The following is a 22,700-nucleotide window of genomic DNA, read 5'->3' on the forward strand; positions in this document are numbered from 1 at the left end:
CAATCGGGGATTGCAAAGCTAGGTAGAACAGTACGTCCCATCCAGCAGAGAAGGAAGTCGAGTGTCCGTGCGTCTCTGCCTAGTTTGCACTTTTCACAAAGACGAGGTTGACGCTCCGCTTGCAAGGTAATGCCGTGCTTACATGCACGTGTACAGCAACACCCCGACCAGGCAACGTGTCTAGCCCAGGCTGTCCGGGAATATGTTAACATGAATTCAACGACAATATCTTCTAGGTCCAGGACATAGGAAGATCATTCATCCGCAGCACGCCTTCCGGGAGCATGCGGTGCCTTTGACCCACGGCTAGGGAAACACCACGAATACCAGTTTTTCACCGCAGTGCTGTTGACGCAGCCGCAAAGATGCACATCCACAGCAAAGCATTTCAGTCACAATACGGAATCTGCCAAAGGCGCGCACGCTTCCAAAGCGCAAATGCCAGCCATAACCACGATTATAATACGACCTATATCATACCGATGCTCGCTTTTTCAAAATACCCCTAGGGACATCCATACGCCCGAGGCGACGATGAGAGGGCAAAGACCTTTTCACCTTCCCCCCTGGAACGCGGGGTGTGTCTCCGCGTAGGCGCGTAAGCGGCCCAAACCCTACCCTCCTGGCCGGTTGTTGCCTGCATTGCTGCCGTCTGCCTGCTTGTCGACGTATGCTTGAATTTTACGGCGCAACTCAAGGTGTTTTGCGTGGGCATCCGTGTATCGCTGCTGAGTTGATGCGAGCGAGACAGTAAGGCTGTCGCGCTCCTCGTCGACGCGACGAGCATGCTCCTGCAGCTCCCTCTCCGCCTGTTGACGTTTGAGCTTGCTGCGTTTTGCGGACTCCCGGTTTGCTTGCTTTCTTTTAAGAATGCGCTGCTCCCTTTCTCGCTGCTGAGCTTCAACATCGTCCGCTTGGGAAGAGTCCGGAGCAGTATGTGCGTTTTGTGCCCCGCTACCAGCAGCTGCAGGATTATTACCGGCTCCAAGGGCGTAGTAGCTGGGCCACATCGTTGCGAAAGGTTGCTGCGTGTTGGCCGGTATGGTGCCACGCAGCTGCGGTGCGCCTTGCAACGGTTGACCGCTCATTCTCTCCCACCACTTTTTACAAAAAGGGCTACATAATACTCTGGCCTCCCGCGCTCTGCAAGTAAAAGCAAGCTGACAAAGAAATCGCTAAGCGTTTCCGACCGCCGGCAGTAAGCTACCCGATGTGTGTGCTTACTATTAATACAACTAACGTTGATTGTGATGGTTGGGCCTATATGTAACAGATGTGTTGGACACGTGAACCGGAACCGTGTCAGTACGACTCATTTCATTCTCTCTCGAAAAAGCGCAACATCCCTAGTCGCCCAAAACATTGTGTGAGTAGACTATCAAAGAAAAATTTTAAGATGGCAATTGTAATTGTGGGTAAATCGCGCACTGTTTTAGCTCAGCGCACCCCGACTCTTTCGAGTCGGTTTGGGCTTAGCACCCCTGCGTTCATGACGATGATTTCATGCCCAAACTGCAAACGTGCCTCTTTGTTTCACAATGCACGGAGAGTTACCTGGCGCCATGATATCGCAAGCTCCGCCACTTCATCCTCACCTGTGACCACCACCCAATCACCGGAGGTTCCAGCAACTCAGTGGTAAGTGATTTATAAGCGTTTCGTAGGAGTAGCAGGAAAGGGCGGGAACCCGTCCACAGCCGTCGCAGTGCTGCCACCTGCTGCGCTCCCCCACTCCCAGCGTGACTTCTTTCCGCCCCCTTGCGTTCCGATGGCAAAGCTCGCACCATTTTTTCCTCTGCTCCATAGCGCAGTCAAGCGCGCACACTGGTTCTGGCGCGCGTAGCGCTTCAAGCATTTCGAGAGCGTCGATACACCCCTAGCTGACAACGGGTAGCAGAACCTACCCATGCGCGTACACAGCAATCCCGGGCGGTTCTGCCTAAGAAGCACCTGCTCGGCTTGTCACCGTACACACGCCTTGTGGACACTGCGAAACACAAAATCTGGATCCAGGTTCCAGAAGACTATCACGCTGCCGCAACACCCGCGCGGTTGCCATGTCATCACACGTAAAATTTACGAAGCACTGCCGGAGCTGGCGGCGTACGAGATCGGGCTGGCAAACATCTTCAGTAAGTACACAGGCAATTTACGTTTTTATCTTCTTAGGCGCAGATCCAAGCGTCAACGCGGTACAATTAGCGCAAGCCAAGTATCGGATCCTGTCCTAATCCGCAGCATCCTATCTCACGTAGTAATCCGTGCAAATGCAGGCACGGGCTTTGTAGACCTGGAGGGAAATTGGGGCCTTGTCCTGTTGTTGTGGCCATCAGTGTCCGTTGTCCGTTCCCATCCTGCCGCACCAACCCTGACCGCACTTGTCTGGAGGCCATACACGGACTAAAATGAGCCGACCTGACCACGTGTCCCACCGCATCTTGGGGTTTTGTCCCTCGGACTCGGGGCTAAGTCCTCGCCGCATGGTAATGACGACGATGGCGTATGCGATCCGCAAACCTCCTTGCTACGGATGACCTTTTTGCTTGGCTTCTTGGGCAGCATCAAAAGGCATCCCTCCATGCTAGACTCCCTCAGGGCTTTTCCCCTTCCCCGATCCCCTGCCGCCCGGGTCTCCACCCACTCCACTCAGTTCTCCACACGAGCGCCTCTCTGACCATCAACGAGAACGCCAGTCCCGAGGTGCCCCTGGACCTCAATGTGCGTGCGTGAGATAGATGTTGGCATGTGGGGGTAAGACGAACCACTGGCGAATGAAGAGAAGCAGATACCAGAGGTAGACGGATGGGACATGTGGGGGCCGTGTGGGCGATGGGGATGTGGGGGCATACGGGATGTGGGCATGTGAGTATGACTCAACGCAACGCGGCGTTAAGAGGGCGTGCAGGGAAGGACAGGAACCATGATAGAGAGTGACAGACAGACAGCTGGAGACGGAACGAGAGGTTAGAATCTGAACACCTGGATACGAGGAAAATTTGAAGAAGTATATCGTATCTGCGCACGGGGTGAAGCCGTCGTCGCCCACGTACATTACATTCCACAACTGGGGGCAATGTGTTGTTAGCCCTCAACCCCAACCCGCTCAAACCTCAGTCACAATAATCCCTGTGCCGCGCTTTAATGCCCTCCTAGTCCCCATACCATAAATCCCTTCTCCTGCCCGCCGCGAGCTGCCCGACGTGTCTTTTCCATTATCCCCTCGGCCACGCCATGCTATGCTGCGCCTCTTCCTCCAGGACGCACTGAACCGCCTGGCACCCGAGGGCAATCACTACCGCCATGATGATGAGGGACCCGACGACATGCCGGCCCATGTGGTGGGTGCTGACTGCGCGGGTTTGGGGTTAGGAGGACAAAAACAACCTGGCCCTGTATGGGGAGAGCCCCCGCGGGCGAATCCTCGGGACCTCAGATACGCGTGTGCGTGTGTGGTGTAACCACTTTGCAGCGACTTGTTTTTTGTAAAGAAGGGGATAAGGAAGGGTGGGTACCGCATTACCCTCACTGCTAAGCCCTCATGGTGCGCGGCAATTTCTGACCCGTTGGTCAATGGTGGTGACGATGGTTGACTTGGTTGTGTCCCGTCCCCGTCCGGTCCCGCAGAAGAGCAGCCTAATGGGTCCTTCGCTGACGCTGCCGGTGTCCCGAGGTCGCTTCGCGTTGGGAACCTGGCAGGGCATATACCTCAATGAGCACAGGTAGCGCTGGGCATTGGTAAAGTTGGTTGTTGGTAGGGTGCGGAGCGTAGGGCAAAGGTGGAATTGCTTCCTCCAAATGGCTTTTGAGCCATACGAATCTGCTTGATCCATGCATGGCTCCAAGGGGGGAAGCATGCGTGCCCTCCCGGCTGTATCTTGGTGACTTGGACATCCCTTTTCGGTGCAGGAACATGGGTGGACCCAGATCGCTTGTGATTACCATTCAGGGGCAGCTTCGAGCCGACGGCCGAAAGTACGCGGCCGCATGGCATGCGTAGGCTCAGGAAGAGACCGAGCTCTGGAACAACGATGCGGTGATGGATAGGGGAATAGCGAGGTTCTTGAAGTTTGGATAATGGACTGAGCCAGGTTTTTCTGTATGAAAACTGCAAGCGTGCCTGCCCAATTGCTGTGGACATACACGTCTACAGGTTTGGCTTGAAAGGTGTTATCATATCGTGAGGATGGAAAGGTAGATCCTAAATTTTCTGCTGCGCTGTTTCCTATCCTAATTGACCAGGTTATGGCGACTTGCCAAGTTTTGCTTCTGGTAGCATTCGAGTTAGGAAGAGTTGTCTATTCATACTGTTATGTTGGTTTTGAACCCTCGTAACCCAAAGTGTTATAATACAAGGACAGGTGCAGTTCTGTGTGGATTTCTGTAGTGTAATCCCGTTGCAAGATGACGCTTTCCACGGCGGAACCTTTTCGGCGATATGTCAGCATGTTCCTCGCCTCCAAATCTGTTATGCTCAAGCCAGTACGTTATTTGTGAACTGCAATCGTTCTTTTTTTCTCCAAACTGCTTGGGATTCCTGAAGGAGCAATAGGATATTCAAGGGTATCATCCTCTCCGCAGCTTTGCTCTTGCCCTCTTTTGTTTGTTTAGGATATCCTTCTTACGATCTGGGGCCCGCGGGCCTGGCACCACAGAATGTCTCTGCCGCGCCAGGCCATGCAGACAGCCATACGACGGATCGGCCCTAGGTCCATACATCCTTTGTACCACTTGCGCGTTTTTAGTTTAAATAGAGGGGCAGCTGCGCGGTATGGGCCTCAGCAGTTAATGGCGAGGCCAGAGCGGTCCGAGGGCGCTGGGCCTGTTATTAGCGTATCTGGATCCGAAAGCGATTCAGACACTGATTCTTCTTTTCCGCTTCTTGAAGCGGAGGCGGAGGCGGAGCCGGAAGGTTCACCCAAGGCGCTCGGTCCATTGGCTGGGCTTGGATCTATTATGGGCATCGCGCTGCTGCTGGGTGCTGGTGTTCTCCTGAAAGATGTCATACGAGACTTCCTGGTGCGTGCTCGCCCGCACTATCCGGTGTGGATGCCTTCGTCGCTTAGTCAGCCAGGCCTGGATATGACAGTCGCGGATGCTATTCCTCCATGGAAGTTCCACCGAAATTCCCGTGCGATACGGATGCGAAGGTTGAGGACAGTAGTAAATTTTATCACCGGCAAAACTGGGCTTTTGCCTGTGAACTTGCTTTGGACGGCGAAGAACCGGCAGCGCTCCCAACGTGCTAGACGGCTCTAGGCCATCTCAAGTACCCACTCCTCCTTACGAATACGTACGCCCCCTTTCCTATCCTTCATTCCCCAAGCCTAGCATCATTCGAATGCGCCTAGCCTCCAGTTCCAGCCACCCATGATCAAACCTCCGCCTTTCGTCCATACCACCGCCATCCTTTTACATCCCATCGAAGACCAGAAAATACCCTTCTCACAACATCTCCAAACCATATACACATTTCTTCATGAACATGCAGGTGTTCTTCATGGATGCGGTAGACAGCTGGGGCCCGCTTGGTTACTTGGCCTATGCGGCAGTCTACACGGGACTGGAGGTGCTGGCAGTCCCCGCCATACCGCTCACCATGACCGCGGGGGTCATCTTCGGGCCCGTGGCCGGCACCCTCATCACCTCCCTGTCAGGCACCCTCGCCGCCACCATCGCTTTCCTCATCGCCCGCTACGCTGCCCGGGATAGGGTGCTGCGGTGGGCTCGGCGCAACAAGAAGTTCGCGGCAATCGACAAAGCGATTGCACGGGACGGCTTCAAGGTCCGGGGTTTAGCCGGGCGGGTTAGAGCTTCAATTGGGGAAGGGAGTAGATTATTTTGGGAGTCGGGTAACCTGATATCCCTGTTCGATGGTATCCCTGTTGGCGGGATGTCTTGGAGGGTTCCGGGGTTTTGGAGTTTGGGATTTGGGGCTGTGCCGGGTGTTCTGATGTGTTCGGGGTGGGGTAACGTGGCTTACTCAGCGAAAACAAGATCCCTGAGCTGCCGCCTTGGCGTCACGGTGCATTTCCTGGTGTTAATTCTCGGCTTTCTGCGTGCTGCTGCTATCCGTGCAGGTCACGTTAAGCAAATACATCCCCCTTCATATGGCTGCTGGGACAGCTTTGTTGTATTGATACGCCGTACTGCTCGTCCTTTTTCCCGGTGGTTTTCCGTGCTCCTTACGCTCCAATCGTCTCCGTTATTGCTTCCGTCCCCGGTCCGCAGTTTGTCACGTTGCTCCGGCTCAGTCCGCTGTTTCCGTTGGCAGCGTCAAACTACCTGTACGGCCTCACGAGCGTGGATCTTTGGTCGTACGTTGCGGGATCCTGGATTGGCATGCTGCCTGGCACGTACGCCTACGTCAGCGCGGGCCACCTGGGCAAGGCGGCACTGATGGACGGGGAGGGCAGTGTGGGGGTGGAGTCCTGGCAGGTGCGGGGAATGGGATCGGCAGCGGCCTGGAGAGACGGAGGGACGCAGGTAGTGTAGAGAGGGCATAACGTCAGGCGCTGCGCAGGATGGCCGTAGGGCTCGTTGGATAGAGCTCTTGGTCCTTCATACTACCGTTCGTTAGGGGGCTGAGCTAAATCCAAAGAATGGGAGTATTGAGAAGCATAGATGGGCAGGAGAAAGGGGCTACGGTACCAATGGCGAGGCTGAGACTCTCTAGATGCAAGTGCACACGGCGGTGCCCTCCCTCCCCCCTCCCGCCTTTCCTGATTTTCAGGTGGCCCTAGGGTTAGGGGTGACGTTGCTGGCTATTGGCTATGTGGGTCGTCTAGCCAAGACGGCCATTGAGGAGGCAGAGGCGGGGTCGGGCAATGAGGACACGGAGGGGAGCCAGAAGGCCAGCACCTCCTCTTCACCCTCTTCGCCTTCTTCGTCCTCAACCTCATCCTTATATGACGCCACCAATGGCGGCTCCGCCTCTACAACCGTCAGCAACGGCATCAGCAAAAGCAAAAGCGATAGTAACAGCGTAAGCAGTAACGGTATGTTTCAAGTGAGCGTGAGCATTACCAACAACAGCAGCCGCGGCAGCGGCGCTGGAGAGAGCGCCAAGGCGGGGTAGCGGAGCTGTAGCCCTGGCGGGCGGTTGCGGCGACATCGTTGCGCCTCTTTTTTGAGGAGAGGCTGATTTTTTGGTATTACAGAGACCGCGGCTGGTGCTGAAGCTTAGCGCGTTTGTCCTAGTGCTCTTGTGACGTCGCACTAGCGTTCCCCCCAGCTTCGACTTTGTTGATGTCACCTACCAGGAAAGCTGGGCTTTGTCAAGGTGCCTTGAGAAGTAACACAACACGGCTATTTAGTTGTTGAGGGTGATGCCGCCCTGCGCAGCGCAAGATGTATTTCGTTATTGTGCATGGATTGGGCGCCTCTGCCCTCTTGTAGCCGTGAGTGCCTGAGTTCATGTTGGTGCCCACCTTATCATCATCCCGCCTGCGAGTCGTTTTCTCTCGCGCTACATCGAGCGGGAGCCAGCTTAATGTTTCCTCGTGCATTTACTGGAAGGCGAAAAGGACTGTCGAGGGAGAGTCTGTGCGGAAAGAGAGATGTGGAGAGGAGAAAGAGTGCTGCTCTTGCCGCAGGATGAGGAGAGGAGAAGGGGCCGAGGTGACAGCAGCAGAGAAGCCGCCGGTCGTGGGCCATAGAAACTGCGGCCGTGATGGATGGTTAATGCTAATCTGCCTGCGTGCCTGCCTGGCACGACCAGCATCAGCTGCATGATTGGGTCGGTCGCTAGCGGGCCGGAGGGGAACCTAGGCGTGGAAACCTAAGGATGGAGGAAGGAGGTTTCCGGCAGCAGCAACAACAGCAGCTTGATGGCAGCAGCTGTGGGTGAGGGCACCCGAAGCAGGGGCCCCCAGCTTCCAGGCACCGCGGGTTGGGGAGAGAAGCTTAAGGCTCTTATCGCGACGGGAAGTGGGGGACATTGTTGGTGTGTGTCTGCACGTGTAGCACTGATTTCCTGTATTTAATGCTTGGTGACGGAGAGAACTGTGGCCTAACGCTATGGTTAAGAAGGAATCATTAGCCGGGGTCTGTTACGATAATGCGACGATGTGGCGATGGTGACGTGTGGTGCAGTGGACATATAAAATGACTTGAGGTCCGTCCACCGGGGTTCTGTAGCTGTTCGCTTGGAAGATGGCAATGTTGATAACCTTGTGGGAATGATGATTAAGACGATGAGGTTTTTTGGCGACGGTCCTGCTTGTGCTCTATTGCTGTTGCTTTTGCTGCTGCCGAATGTTAGTGTTGAGAACAGTCAGGACCGAGTTGCTGCCGTTGCGCACGACCTTGTCGTGCTTCGTGTTGCTGCGCATGCACGCATTGCATACATCCGTGATGGGGAAGGGCTGGGTGAGGTTTGGGCTATCCGATTGGATTAGCCGATCCGCGTTGGCTAGTACGTGACGAAAGCGGCAGTGATGAGGGAGCCTGTCTAGGTTATTGACTGTTTGCGATTAGCTGTGTGGCCTGCTGCTATCTCGCCAGCCGTTTAAGAGCTTCTGCTGCTGTCGTGTTTTTGGAGTTGAGTCGTTGAGTTCGGGGCATGGCTCTAAAGTTTGTAACATTATCGCACATCACGGTGGCCAGTTGCCACTTCGGTAGCATGTCAGGAGAGTGAAGCTGGCATCTTCTCTGTCAAAAGATGGATTATGGATTGGGGGGGGTTCTGTTGCTGCAGAGGGATGATTGCAAAATGGATCGCTTCCCGGTCACATTTCGGCCGTTGCTGCTGCTGCTGTGCTGTTGTTGTCGTGGAGGTGTCGCTTTACACACTTTGGGTTATGTTGCTTTTCCTGCCGCTGCGCCCGCCGCTGAGAGGAGCACCAGCCCCGGTGCGGGGTTCCGCCGTTTCTTTGCTGATTGCGAGGCGGGGAGATGGAGAGGAGGGAGAACATGCGTGCGAGTGTCTTCGCCGTAGCCTTAAGACATAGTTCGCAAGAGTCCCGACGGGATTTATGGGTTCATTATAGTCGTTGCTGATGGACATGATAATGGCGTAGGTAGGCGAGATGAGAAAGCTTGGGGGTCTGATCGGTGAAAGTACACTTGGGACGAGGCCGAAGTGTGGGCATGGGGTAACATGAGAAGCCGACATAACGCTGTTTCGGAACGAGAAGCCAATTCATCATTGTTTCAATACTGCAAGTAAGCAGAGTAACATACCTTTCCCGTCGTATGGCGGTTCCCTGGGCACAGGCGCCCATCCCCGCCTCCACCCTTTCGACTACAATATCCTACACAGCTTCCGCCTGCGGTTACATAACCACCAAATAAACGCGGCGGTTCCCGCCGTTCACCACCCAGCGCCTATCTATGACCAGCGACAGCAGCTGCAGCAGCAGGGGCCATCACACCCATGGGACCAACCTCCGTCACTCCGCCGGAAAACACCAACTCGCCACCCCCCAAACCGCTGCAAACGTAATACCATGCAAATCCCCACCCCCCATATCGCCGTATTTCCTGCTCTCGGCTGCGCCCGCTATTCCTCATGACCGTCCGGGCCTCGTACATGGCCCTGGCCGGCACTACCATCGGCACTACAGGTCTTCACATAGGCTCCTGGAAGTCAGGAAGCGGCTGCTTCTGAAACCGGTTCCGGAGCTGCCCGCACGCAGCCGCCGCCTCCAGACCCCGCGTCTCCCGTACGGTGCACGCCAGGCCAGCGGCTTCCACAGCGCGGCGGAAAGCAAATACTCGGTTGCGGGAGGGCCGTACGAACTCCGACTCATCGACGGGGTTCCAGGGAATGATGTTGACGTGGGACATGAGGTCGTGGCGGCGAAGTAGCGCCGTCAGCTCTCGGGCGTGTTCCAGTTCGTCATTGACACCGGACAGCAGCGTATACTCGAATGTCACACGGCGACCCGTGATGCTGCGTCGGCGGGGTGAGGTAAAGATATTATTGTTGTTGTGTTGCTACAAGGTATATCAAAAAACACTTATATATGAAAGAAAGGTTGGTTACTCCGGAGCTCTTAATCCTGGCGTGTGTTAAAGGGCCGGGCATTGTCGGATTGGGAGATGCCCTTAGCCACCCGATACCTTTCCACGCGGTCATCCGTTAGCGGAATCATGCCTATATCTGAAAACGATGCGACAGCCTGGGCTAGGTTCTGGGCGCGTGGCAGCGTGCGGCAGTGGGTGAGGTGGTGCTGCGGAGGTTTAGCTGAAGCATCAAAAACAAAAAACACAGAAACACATCCCTTCCTCTCTCTTCTCTCCCCCCTTCCCCCTGTTCTTCAGGGCAGCGGCCCCAAAGGGCCATAGCTCGGAGGAGGTGCAGCAGCGTGCACTCCCCCCTTCCCACCGCCCCCTCTCCCCCCCTCACCGGTAGTACGTGACACAGTCCTGAATGAGGGCTTCCAAGGGGTAGGCCTTGGCTGAGGGAATGAGCCTCTCTCGCAGCGCCTGGTTGGGTGCGTGCAGGGACACTGCCAACGTGGCCTTGAGGGAGGAGGCGGCCAGGCGGGGGATGGCGTTGGGGACACCTGATCGGGTCCGCGGGGTTCCGAGGAGGGCAGTGGGCAGGTGGGGGGGCAGGGAGGGGGCAGGGAGGGAGGGGGAGTTGGGAGAGAACTCGGGGAGTTGTACGTGTTTGGTTTGGTGAGCAGGGTGGGGAGTCCCAGAATGGGGGGAGAGGAGAATGTACGGATGAGAAGCAGTATGACGGTGAAGGGATGCAGACCTGACACAAGATGCCAGACGAGGAGCAGCACGGTGCAGCGGGAGGGCAGGGGGGGAGAGGGGAGAGGAGGGGAGGAGGCAATCATACATATGCAGGACGCAAAGAACCAACTGCCCGACGTCCAAGCCGGGGAAGCGAGGTGGCATCATAAATCAGCACAGGTGGTGGCTGCTGCGCCCAAAAGGTGCTCCACTCCCCCTTTCCCGCCCTCCTCTTAACCCTCCCTCCTCTCCCCGCCTGCCGCACTTACCCACTGTAGATATGGTGATGAAGGCTCCCCCAATGCCGACCTGCTGGTTGAGGCCCTGGTAGGCGCGAACCACCGCGGGCAGGTTCAGCAGCGGCTCCCCCATACCCATGAACACTGCCGGGGCAGCAGGCAGGTCAGAGGTAGGGAGGCATGGGGGTAGGTAGGCAGGTGGTTAGCCAGGTAGGGAGCGCGTGAAACGGGGCTCGCTCGGGAACGAGAGGACCGGACAATTCCATCGTCATCAGGCACAACTGGGTCAGAGGACCGGACAACCCCCCTGGACACGTCATCAGGCACAACTGCCACAGCCACAGTTACAGCCGCCACCACAGCGCCAAGTCATGGCCTTTGAGCGGGGTCGCAACGAAAATAAAGCTAACTCAGTTATGCAGTGGATGGGAATCGAATGATGATGCGAGCATCTGCAAAGATGCCAAACTGCCGACATGACGTACAACACCCGCATGCATTGGGCAGGCGGCGCGGAGGGGATGGGATGGGCAGCTGCAGGGAGGCGCCCGCGGCGACAAGGGCGGAGAACGAGAAGGGCGCGAGATGATGATGTCTGAAGATGGCGCGGTGAGTGCAAGCTGTTCCAAAAGTTTTTTAAGGGTTGCCGCGCTGTGACCCCAAACACCCCTCGGCCCCAGCCAGTGCAACCGCGGCAACTTTTCAACAGCATCATCACGCCGCGCCACGCCACGCCACCCACCCACGTTGCTGACCCTCCTGCCGAGCTGCTCCTGCACTGTGAGCACCTGATCCAGAATCTCATGCGGCGCCAGGTTGCGAGCAAAGCCACCCTTGCCTGTAGCACAAAACGTGCAACGCATGGGGCAGCCCACCTGCCGGGCATGCAGTGGGTGGTGCGTCGGGGGACAGACGAACCACGAACGAGTGAAGGTGCTGCCAGGGCAAGAGTGTACCAGACGTAGAACTGACCAAAAGGCGTTCTTGAAGTTGGGGGACAGATCCCGACAAAAAGCCATTTGTCCGTTAAATTATATCGGTTTGATGGGCTTTACTTCCCCTCCTCTCCCATCCGCGACACCGCCCAACACTTGTCTATTAATGTGTTCTCAGCGAGGCGGTCTGGGTTTCCTGAACAGGCCAGTCCGACATGCTGTCTGTCCGCCCGCCAGTCCGGACTGGACTGCATGCAGGCTCCCCCTACCTGCGAGGACACACATACGGTGAGGCGATCCTCCGTGGGGATGCCCACCGTCTCTACAATTCGGCCGTCATGAAGCTGCGAACACCGGGCAGGCAGGCAGGCAGGCAGGAATGGAGCCCCAAACCGATGCGGGACCCGACCCGTCGGTCAGCCCGCCAATCAGCCGCCAGTCATGTGCGGTTGGGGATGTGCCAGGGGCGAAGCAGGGGCGAGTGGCTTTGCAGTCGACAAGGGAAGGGAGTTGTAGGTGTATGAGGCGAAAATCGTGGATGTTGCGGTGGTTGCGGTGGTTGCGGAACACCGCCGTGGCAAAAGCACACGACGAAGTACTCGCATGCAAGGGTGCGGGGGAGAGGTGCGAAGAAGCACGGATTTGGAATTGGGAAATATTCAGAGCTGGAAAGCAGCAGCGACTCCAAAACAATTAAACTATTGACACGCAAAGCCGCCATCCGCCCTACTACTGTGTGGACATCGTCGCAGCGGTGGCCTCGCTGCCTGGTCTGCCACTATACGCCGCACCTGCAGCAGGAATTTGCGTGTGCCGTCCTCATCGCCGACCGAGTGGTGGAGACGGGAGCGGCCGGAGCGCACTCCGTCGGCTAGGAGCTGAGCGCGCCAGCTTTTCGGGATCTACACACGCGGGTGGGCGGGCGGGCGGGTGCACAGGGCGTGAGACAGGGGAATGGGGCTGAATGGCGCCGGAAGAAGAATACATATTTTCCAGTACAGCTCCGTACAGTACAGCTCCGTACAGTACGCACCGCCGTAATCTCCTCCACGCTGTGGGCACCCTTGAGCACTCCCTCCAGTAACTGCTTGGCGCGAAATCGCGGCTGTCCGTAACGCTCCGCTAGGTCCTCCAGCTCGGTCAATTCACTGCCAAGGATGGTGATGCTGCCTGCAATCGTAAATACACATATATGCCGTATGTGAGACGTCCTTTTGGAGCACCCGCTCAATCGTACGTGGCCCCAAAAGCGCTTTCAATGCACCCGATATATACTGCCTTCTGTTCCGAAAATCTCAGGAATAGCACACCAGGGTTAGCATAACTTATTGCAACATAAACTAGATATTGAATTCGACCGCCTCTTTCTGACAGAACGACGTTTTTACCGTACACGAATGTACGGGAGTGCGTACATCTGTACGCTGTCGACATCTCCGTGAAAGACCAGAATATGATGTGCTCGCTCGCATGTGTGCTTGCTCGCCAATGCTTGCTTGCCCATGGAGAACGAGGTGCCGTACACGACACCCAAACCGAAACCCAACTGGGGAGACCTGGGGGGCACGAGTCTGTCCGTCGCTAGGTGGCTGCAAGCATACCTTTTCAACTCCATCCCTCTCCCTCTCCCTCTTCCCCTCCCCCCTGCGTCCCTCACCAGTGCCTCCCCCTCTCACCAACCTCGTTCTGACTGGCTCTTCTGCGCGACCACCTCCGCCGCATCCCGCAGCGCCCTCCGCACCATGACCTCATCGCGGGCGTTCCACTGCCCGTCAAGGATACCCGGATTGCGGGGAACAAAAGTCGGATATACTGCCTCTGGGAGAACCACCCGCTCGTGCTGCGGCTGCTGCCCCTGTTCTTGTGGTTGCTGATGTGGTACAGCGTCTGCTGCCGTCACCGCAGCCGCTGGGGCAGCGACAGGGCCAGTGGCAGCGGCCATATGCGCCATTCGCGGCGGTGCTGACACAGTTGCTAATGCACGTGCCCGCTCCCGGGCCCCGCCGTTTGCTTGGGGTTCTTGATCTACCACCGCAGGAGAGCCATTGCGCCCACCATTGCGCCCGCTGCGACTTGCGCCCTTGCCGCTATGTGACGTGATCCGAGAACCGCTGCGTTGCTCCGCCCAGCGGGGACCCCTTTCGCCTACTGCTGCTGCTGCTGAAACTTTAGGTTCTGGGTGTGATGGTTGTGGTGATGGAGAGAAGGAAGAGGAGCTGAAAGAGTGGCGCTGCACACTTCCATAGTTGTGTTCCACAGCAGCCTTGCGAGAGTTTGTAATGCGATGTGAGCTGCCTGTGGGGCCCCACGATGTGGCGTTGCACACAACGCTCGGAAGACTCGGGACGCAGTCTAAACTTTGTTTCTGCGGTGAGGGTGTCCAAGCGGCCTTTGGTGATGCGGGCACGGCTCCCCGTCCTCCCGCTGGCAAGAACCATGGACCATGGATGTTCGGAGTCGATGTTTGTGCCTGAACGCTAGCGCAAGCACAGATATGGTGTGTTCGGTGTCTAAAATCCACGATTTGGCTGCATACTCGGTTGCTGCTTAAGTGCGGCTTAGCCGCCGGTGCAGTCGATGCATGGCCACCAGTTAGGACGGGCCGGCCACCACTGAGTATCATAACGTTTGTTGTTGTAATACGAACTCGGAAAGCATCTAAGGTCACAGCGCAGCTCTGCACAGAATATGATACTTCCCTGAAGAATCTACAGACTATATGCAATTGCATCAATTAACTTTTGCACAAATTTATTGTAGCAAAAACAGGCAATATGTGCGGAAAATGGCTGCTCATGTGGTTTGTTTTTTCAACATCATTACAGTTATGTAAGTTAGAAGCTGACAATGCTGCGAATGATGGCCGAATGGTGGAAAAATGTTCAGGTTAGACTTAAAGCCTTACGATATAGAGCATTGACAATTTAGAACATTTGAGGATTTGGTGCCAATCCACGCACAACACTACTCCTGACGACACTTTGTGGCGTTGTAGAACGTTCAGTCACAGCTATGTGCAACTTACGGGCTGAATACTACATATCTCCCGCGGTTATCCAATGGTGGGAGGAGCGGGGACGGACGTGGGGACCCATTGCATCCGGAGCACTTTTCGGAGCTGGCTGGTGGTTCTGGGTTGACGCCGTCTGCATCAGCCATCACAAAGTTCCATTTGATCAGGTCGGTGCACATTCATCATGCCTGGTCCGGGCCGGATACCACGGCGCTTCGTTGGACGCACCTTGTGTCGCTGCTTCCCCGGCGTCCAGTGACCCTCGCCTAAACATCAAACAAGCCTCTACATCATTTATAAGCGACGGATCTATACGTCTCTGCAGCGTGTTATGTCAGGTTCGAGGTCTAGGTCTTGGCCTGGGCCCTGGCGCGGGTTCCAGTGTGGCGAGTACGGCATCGTGACCGCGGGCCTAGGTTCTTAATACACAACCGCACAAGCCACAAAAGCCTTAGGAATTCAAACAGCACGAGTGTGCTGAATGTTAATAAGTTCGGCATGCTGGATCGCAGCATGCGCCGACTAGCCAACTCGTAAGGGGCCTCGGGGTCAGGTCAGATACGCGGCGAAGTCAAAAGGGATTTCGGCAGCACGTCTCAAAAAAAACATATTCCAGAGGAGAGCCTTTTTTCGTGGCCCTACATGTTCTGCTTATGATTCTCGTGTGCCATGATGTGCGTACCGTCCTTACCTGGATGCCGTGCACTGTATACGACTGCAGTACCTGCCAGGCATCATCGCGACGCTCGCACTCATCATGATCAACTGCATTCGTCGGGATGACATGATCGAGTACGACCCCTTTGATGACGCGACGTACTGCAGGTACGTATTGCCGTATCGAAGAGCCGTGCATGCTTGCATTTCCTGTTTGAATCGGTTACGAAGCCACTTGTATTCGCACATGGCCAGATCAAACCCTTAGAGAATCAGAGGTTGCCTCGGGGTTCCTCCACACGCCCCACACGGTGTCAGAAGCAGCCCGTTGCAGCCTTCCACCTCTGAGCCCCACCGTCTGTGAGCCCCCCGCCACCACGTACCCCCCAACCGCTGATCTAGGTCCACCCTCCCCTGCTCCCCCTCTCCCGTGCTGCTGTCGTGACTCCGCGTCCCTCCTCCTTGTTGGTTCGCACCAAGGTATAGGAGGCAGGCAGGGTGCTCCGCCGCGCACCTTGCCAACGCAGGCAACTGACCTTCATCACAGGTCTCACATTACGTCCCTCCCTTCGCACGCGTTCCTTCACGGGTCCCCTCTCAGAGCCACCGTCTTCAACTCGTTTGCGCCTCAATGTGTCAACAGTGGTCAACAGCACACACGGCGTTCAAAATCAAACGTGTGCCGCGCCGCGTGCCCCGCTGCAGGTCTCGGCTGTGGCTGTTCTTGTCGTACATCGTCTCCTTCGCATCCATCGTGGCGGCGGTGTGGGTCATGCTTGCGCATTACGGTAAATGAGGCAGCCACGGCTTCTGTGCAGTGCGGTTGACTTGGATGGACGGATAGGTTTAAGAAAGAAGTCCCCGGACAGGGCTCGAACCGGCGACGTGGTGGTGCCTGGAAGAGCAGTTTCCTCCTTGTGTAGGAAGGAAAGGACGTTGGGCGCGGGTCTGGATCCACGGGGCCGTGCTGAGGGCGGGCTACAGGGGGGGGCTCCAAGGCGGGGCAGAGGTCTGTGTAGTGAGCCTGTGCCTAAACCAGAGACGAGGGTTGCCCCGGGGGGGGGGAGAGAGGGGAAGAGACGTACAGCTGCGTCCACCCAGAAGGCCCACTGTCAGAAACCCACCTGTCCACAGTGCTCTGCGAAAATGATGTGATGCCACTAGGCAGGAGAACGATGGCGCAAATGGAAGGGTAATGGATAAGCGGATGATGTATGTATGTACGTAGGTTGGATGGCTGAACGACTCCGATAAACGTTGCACAATCCAAACCGAAGGGCTTCTGCTCCTTCATGCCCTGGAACCGCACGTCCTTCCGGTTCAAAAATACGCGCCAGCCCCTGGACCCCCGACATTGCACCCGAATGTACGGGATCTTTCCAGCGCTTGCTGCCATCGCGGCCAATCTATGCCGCCCCTAGGCACTTAGCGTGCAGCAGCTTTTTTCACTTCTATTCAATTCCTACCCACATCCCTCCCCTCGTCGCTGTTCCCACTGCTGCCGCCGCAGCACACAATCCCAACTTCTCCTCGGCGGATAAATGGCCTGGGGCGGTGAGCAGTTCCGTGAACATGACCAGGTCATATTTTGTTTTTAAGTTGCTGATTAATTTACCGTTAGTTTACATGCTGTTGCGGCCAACCGGTCCTGGGTGTTAAGACCAGCAAAGCGCCGGACCCCAGCCGGGTCCTATTACTGTGGTTACAATTGCCTGGTATATGAGTGTCGATCATTTCCAACACTGGGCGCTTGCTGTTCTTGATAGCTCGTGACCGGTATCGTCGAGGGCGGACTGGACATGGGACTTGGTGGGCTGTGCTGCGCGCTCTCTTGCGCTCGTGCCGTGAGCCATGTCGTGTCGTGGATCCCTCTCCCCCTGACCCTGTAGGCCGCAGAGCTTACGGAGGTTGCAGCCGCTATTAGCCGAAGCTATACCTGCCTTGACCCACGCACAATATAACACCGCGGCTTGGAAAGCAGCGCAACCCAACCCGACCCAACCCGACCGGTGGAACAAGCAAAGTGGTGTCAGACTTGAATCTTCACCTCGTACCGCCGTCCTGTCATCACTTCTCCTCTCCCCTTCCACTACCACATGCGTGCATGAAAACTCTTCTGTCGCCTTCTTGCCTTTATGATATGTTATGACCGCCTGTTTATTCCACAGGCCGGCATCTTCCAGGTCACCTTCATCCTGGGCAGCGGTCTGCTGTTTTTCGTGTCCCGCACGCCGGCAGACACAGGCGGCTACAGCTCCTTCTGAGGCTGTGGGTGCTACAGCGCCTTCTCGGAAGATGTCTCTGTCGTATCACTGTCGTACCCAGTACGGTAATTTTCCTGGCTCTTCGCTAGGTCGAAGGAAGCATCTCGTACGCCAAGACCCCCATGGCCCACGTGCCGCGTCTGCTTCAGCCCCCGGCCGCTGTCGCCATCCGTCTACCCGTACATGTAACCTTGTATGTGTATGTCTATGTGTATGTACGTATGTATGTGTTAAGGGAAGGACGGAAAGCAGGACGTTTTTGAGGCTCCGGCGGCTAGGTTCTGAGATGCGCGGGCTTAACGGGTTGACTGTGATGCCGGTAGGACTGCGACCCCTTACGGCCGCCGCTGCTGCCGTTGTTGCTGCTGCTAGTAACCCGTCCGTTGAGCAGCTTGTGCGTTGTGCCTTCTTCCTTCTTGTGCTTTGGCGGGCTACCTTTCTGAGGCAGGAAAGCGAGCTCCCGATCAGGACCTGGACCGAGAACGTGCTCACGTGACGTGCATGCGCGGCAGTTGCGAGGGGGGTCGGCGGGTTGAAAAGCTAGGGAAGATCGGTTGTCAGGCAGCAGAGGCCGTGTTGGTGTTGGTGGTGCTGCTGCTGTTCTGCTGGTTGCCTTTGAGGGTTAGTTTTGAGCGAGGGAGCCTGTCTGTCTGTCTGTCAGTCTGTCAGTGAGGTCCCAGGCATGACGACAACATCTAAGAGCTGGGAGCCAGGCTGGTTGTACAGCCGCATCTAGAGGGGTATAGCCGCCCGCCGAAGGTTAAGGCGGCGCGATGCGCTTTATGTGGCACGATATCCGATTGTGCCACGTCGAAGGGGTTACACTGCCTAATGCGCGCTTCTGAAACATGAACGGCGTGCTTGCTTGGTCCCCCCTTCACCTGACGTTCCTATCTGTGCTGGGGGAGTGACAGGGCTCTTGGGGAATCTGGCTGCTGTGATGTTGCTGCAGCCTGAACAGGGGTATTGTTACATTCATATAATGTGCTATGAATGCGTACGCCGCCTGGGACTGGATAAGCGCGTGCCGTGAAAAGCGGGGCGTTTGTGTGTGTGTGTGTGTGTGTGTGTGTGTGTGTGTGTGTGTGTGTGTGTGTGTGTGTGTGTGTGTGTGTGTGTGTGTGTGTGTGTGTGTGTGTGTGTGTGTTAGCCCCGCGCGCGACGTGCAGGACTGCTTGCCTTGTGCTTGTTGTTAGTTGGATAGTGGGTTTCGTGGGCGGGCAGGTCTGTACGTTTGCATGTATCGATAGATAAATGGATGGATGGATGTAGCGCCTCTGCGCGCGCACGCATACATTCGCATCATAGTCTGAGAAACGAATGTGGGCTGGACCGGACAGCAGTATGATGCGACGTAATGCAACGCTAAAACCTGGCGGCGGTCATTCCTTCGTTATAAATCCGACAGGTTGATCAAAAGGGAGGCCACCGCTGACTACCGCTAAAGAGATACTGCGATTCGTTCCGTGTTCTGCAGAACAAAAAGCCCACCAAGCAGCCAGGACAAAGGACGCACTTACCAGCCGCGGTCCCACCAGCGGCTCTATGGTCCTTGCGGCAAGCCGGTAAGAGCGCATATAAATGCGGGCATGTTTTGCTTCTCACAAAAAGCCGTCTCTGGTCCCTCATTGTGATTGTGAATGCATGGCATGACCCTTGCCTTAAACTTTGCAGGACATGCTACGACGTGAGGATACGGTCTGTTTAGCCGACCGTTTTTTTAATGTAGCATTGTAAGATTCCGATTGATTCAAACCGCTGACTGGCTCAGGCCAACGGCACAGCGTCGCCGTCTGCGGCGTCGCCGTCTGGGCTCCTTGTTGCTCGTTGATGTAGCCACCAAGTGGTCGCCAAGCGCTTTGACTTCATGTCCTTGAAATATTTTGTCGGAATATTTCAAGCTACAATCATGTAGTTTCGTCAAGCATCACATGCCCTTTCAACCAGCCCTTAGGAGGTCGGAGCCCGCTGGTACCGTATGTACGGACATAACGAATTCCTTAAGTCCAACAGCCCCCTTGTTCAATCTGAAACACGCCGTTGTATTTTTTCCTCCTCAACACTTTCTGCTGACATTACTATCTTTTCTCCCCGCTAAGTCTTGAAGTAGGTGTTGAAGCATTGTACCCCCTCATTATTTATGTGGAAAATGCGGAGCGGCAGCGGTGTCCTATGCATCTCAGCAGCTCAGCTTGTAGTTGGCCTGTGCTTGCTGGGAGGTGCGGTTGCGGACTCCGTCGTTTGCAAAGCTTATGGGCTTCCCTCACTTGAGAATTCCCTTAAATTGTTCCCTTCTTGTGGCACCAAACTACTTGGCGTGCATTCTGGCAGTTTATGAGGGCTACAAGGTGAGGAAATCCTACAGCTATACAAAAGATCGGCATCATGCAATGAATCTTGGGGATTGTACGCGATCCTCCGCCCATCACGGTTGCAGACTTGTTCATCTTAGAGCAGCTTGCGCAGCTACTACCAGTACAAGAAACAGCAGACTGCAACAGTCCTAGTCTTAGGATTGTCCTGACATAAGGGTGTGTTGCTCGATATGCGCTCAATTTTGGGGCCAGGAGCCTTGTCAGGATCAGGCATGCACTTGTTGCAGGGGCGTTGGGCGGGCGTATCTTAACCGTGTACCTGTTCACCGCTCGGCAAGGGGCTGCTGGTGATATCCTGACCGGAGGAGATTGTATGCTGCCTGGCCCAATCAAGTTGACACGGGACACCTCCTGAAAGGGCTGGCCAACCCCTTGGAAATGATTCCCAAACCGCGGACATGTTCCCTCCCGAAAACCCGTATGCAGGCATACTACTTTGACAAGTTCATCGCGGAGGAAAAGAAGGACCTGTCCGACACGGCCAGCGTTGCAACCCGGGTGGCCGGCTATGAATCCCCTCTGGACTTCCGTTCGCCCATGGGCTTCTCATATTACCTCTCGATTGCCAACAACATGTTTGCTATCTTTGGCCTTGCGGGCGTAGTCAACGCGCAGCGTGAACTGATCATCGCATTCTTCGCATACAACGCGGCCCAGATGGTGATCTCTTTCCACGCGTTCGTGGACTTGTGCACGGGTAAGAATGGACGGGTGGAGCGTCGGCTGAACGGGTGGACGTGGTGGCGTGGACAGTTTTTGCAGGTGCCCTTTAGGATGACATCCATCCTGGTGTGATGCATCCGCCTGCGATTAAAGCCCTCCCTCCCGCATCAACCATTTCCGTAGATGCGGGCATCAAGTACGACGGCGAGCCTGCAAAACTGACGTCCTTTGAGCGTGCCGCAGCCACGTTCATCTTCTTCTCTTTCTTGTTGAGTCTGTTGGCGACTGTGTTCGCGCTCAAAGCAATGGATGAGGTGCGTTGAGCCACCTAAAACGTGGACATGCCAAGCGTTAACTCCTTGGGAGTCTTGCATGGATACAGACGCGGGGTGGCGGGGACGGGGACGTTGGAAAGCCAACATAACATGGTGTTGCGCCCGGTGCACGGTGTTCAGCAGTTGGCGTCAAGGCTGTTTCCCCTTCACCAGCCGCACGCTAATCTCAGCTTGCTTTGGAAATGAAATGCCCTCCATGTCCGGTGACTCCTTTCAAAGCCAAAGCTCTCGGCCTAGAAGCCGACAAGGCAAGCTGTCCATCGCGGTCTAGCCAAGCATGCCCTCACATGCTTGTGCCTGCTTCGCACCGAACGCATGTTCGGCGTGTCCAGTAACGTCCCCACAGCTCGACTTAGCTTCCTTGTATTGGCGTGTTATCAACTGCAGGTGAAAAGCAAGCAACGTGAGGAGTTCAACCGCATGGCGGTGCTCTCGGACACCCTGGCTTACGAACCAGATAACGCGTAATGTGGAGCCCTGAACATTGTACTGCCGCCCTGCACCGGGTGGAAAGTGGTCCTGGCACCACCCACGCATGTTCAAGTTGGCTACGGCCGTACGAGTGTAAGCTTTCCAGGATGGAGTGTGACGTGTGTTCTGTAACATGACGTGAAGTGAATCACATTCGTACTCCTGCGTACCTTTTGACGGACGAGGTTCTTTCGGCCGGTCGATACGTAGCAGAACCGCGTGAGGTTCCCTCGGAGCGCTGACGATTGGATAGCGTGTCGCCTGGACAGCAGTGCGTCTTGTCTGGGCAGTCACACGTACTATGTACTTGAATATGGACCTGTGACCAGGGAGGTGTCTTTTCGTGCAGTGTCAAGAGCGCTGAAAGGCGTGTGGGGGGTTGCGATGATGCACACAGGGGCAATGGTCGCATCGCTTGTACCCATCTGACTGTAGTCCTCCTGTTGGATGGAAGTGTGACGCTTACACTTTGACTGGACTGACGGGATGTCTTTGATGGGGGGATGTTGCACTCGCTGTGACACCGGCTTTATGTCGGTTATAGTTCAAGGCGTAAGTGCCGGTTAGAGCGATTGGGGACAGCAGTGGCTCAATATCGTAGCGTGACCCACATCGGATGTGAGCGTCACGATACATTTCACTGTTATAACTAGTGCTGAGGGACTGTTTGCAGGGGCTTAAGAGCGCGCGAAGGGATGTTCGTCTTTGTCTCCATTTGGCATACGAGTAACGACGGTATTGTAATTCTCCTGTATCAAGGTTATTCCGCTATGAACATGTAGCATATTGACGCGGTTTGTACCATTTCATATATTTAGGTTACATCGCCGGGAAAGCCTCAAGCAAATCATCCTCTGCAATTTCTATCATGGGGCGCGATCTTCCATATTTTCACAAGTTCTTGCTTGCACCGCAAGCAGTATAATCGGCAGCACACCAGAACCCCACGGGTCGACGGACCCGTAGAAAAGATATTCTCCTTCAGTTTTGAGGCGTGTGGCATGCCACCTCATGACGACGACCACTGCAGTGTTCAGCCATTGGCCGCATGCGCATCACGTA

General features: G+C 55.8%; 5 protein-coding genes across 5 annotated transcripts; 4 read left to right on the forward strand and 1 right to left on the reverse strand.

Annotated features, from left to right (window-relative positions):
• Positions 1-2,017: 2,017 nt before the first annotated feature.
• VOLCADRAFT_35477 (uncharacterized protein) lies at positions 2,018-3,955 on the forward strand (the record flags this gene model as incomplete). The annotated part of the gene is made up of 5 exons (XM_002953834.1): positions 2,018-2,132; positions 2,651-2,718; positions 3,258-3,338; positions 3,625-3,719; positions 3,907-3,955. Coding segments are annotated over 5 exons (408 nt in total), but the record flags the coding sequence as incomplete, so codon positions are not given.
• A 522-nt stretch (positions 3,956-4,477) lies between these two features.
• On the forward strand, positions 4,478-7,075 carry VOLCADRAFT_121223 (uncharacterized protein; the record flags this gene model as incomplete). The annotated part of the gene is made up of 4 exons (XM_002953835.1): positions 4,478-5,016; positions 5,489-5,782; positions 6,229-6,435; positions 6,731-7,075. Exons 1-4 carry the CDS (start codon positions 4,654-4,656, stop codon positions 7,073-7,075), a joined length of 1,209 nt encoding a protein of 402 aa, XP_002953881.1. The 5' UTR covers positions 4,478-4,653.
• A 2,059-nt stretch (positions 7,076-9,134) lies between these two features.
• On the reverse strand, positions 9,135-13,802 carry VOLCADRAFT_121224 (uncharacterized protein; the record flags this gene model as incomplete). The annotated part of the gene is made up of 8 exons (XM_002953918.1): positions 9,135-9,892; positions 10,349-10,508; positions 10,956-11,069; positions 11,668-11,800; positions 12,130-12,204; positions 12,652-12,762; positions 12,894-13,030; positions 13,541-13,802. 8 exons carry the CDS (start codon positions 13,800-13,802, stop codon positions 9,568-9,570), a joined length of 1,317 nt encoding a protein of 438 aa, XP_002953964.1. The 3' UTR covers positions 9,135-9,567.
• A 1,070-nt stretch (positions 13,803-14,872) lies between these two features.
• Positions 14,873-17,084, forward strand: VOLCADRAFT_118500 (uncharacterized protein; the record flags this gene model as incomplete). The annotated part of the gene is made up of 4 exons (XM_002953836.1): positions 14,873-15,040; positions 15,595-15,698; positions 16,236-16,318; positions 17,041-17,084. Coding segments are annotated over 4 exons (399 nt in total), but the record flags the coding sequence as incomplete, so codon positions are not given.
• A 2,850-nt stretch (positions 17,085-19,934) lies between these two features.
• On the forward strand, positions 19,935-21,635 carry VOLCADRAFT_94677 (uncharacterized protein; the record flags this gene model as incomplete). The annotated part of the gene is made up of 5 exons (XM_002953837.1): positions 19,935-20,013; positions 20,126-20,142; positions 20,596-20,866; positions 21,016-21,146; positions 21,555-21,635. The coding sequence occupies 5 exons, from the start codon at positions 19,935-19,937 to the stop codon at positions 21,633-21,635; spliced, it is 579 nt and encodes a 192-aa protein (XP_002953883.1).
• Between the last annotated feature and the right edge of the window lie 1,065 nt (positions 21,636-22,700).

Source organism: Volvox carteri (genome assembly GCF_000143455.1).
Source record: "Volvox carteri f. nagariensis unplaced genomic scaffold VOLCAscaffold_39, whole genome shotgun sequence".
NCBI lineage: Eukaryota > Viridiplantae > Chlorophyta > Chlorophyceae > Chlamydomonadales > Volvocaceae > Volvox > Volvox carteri.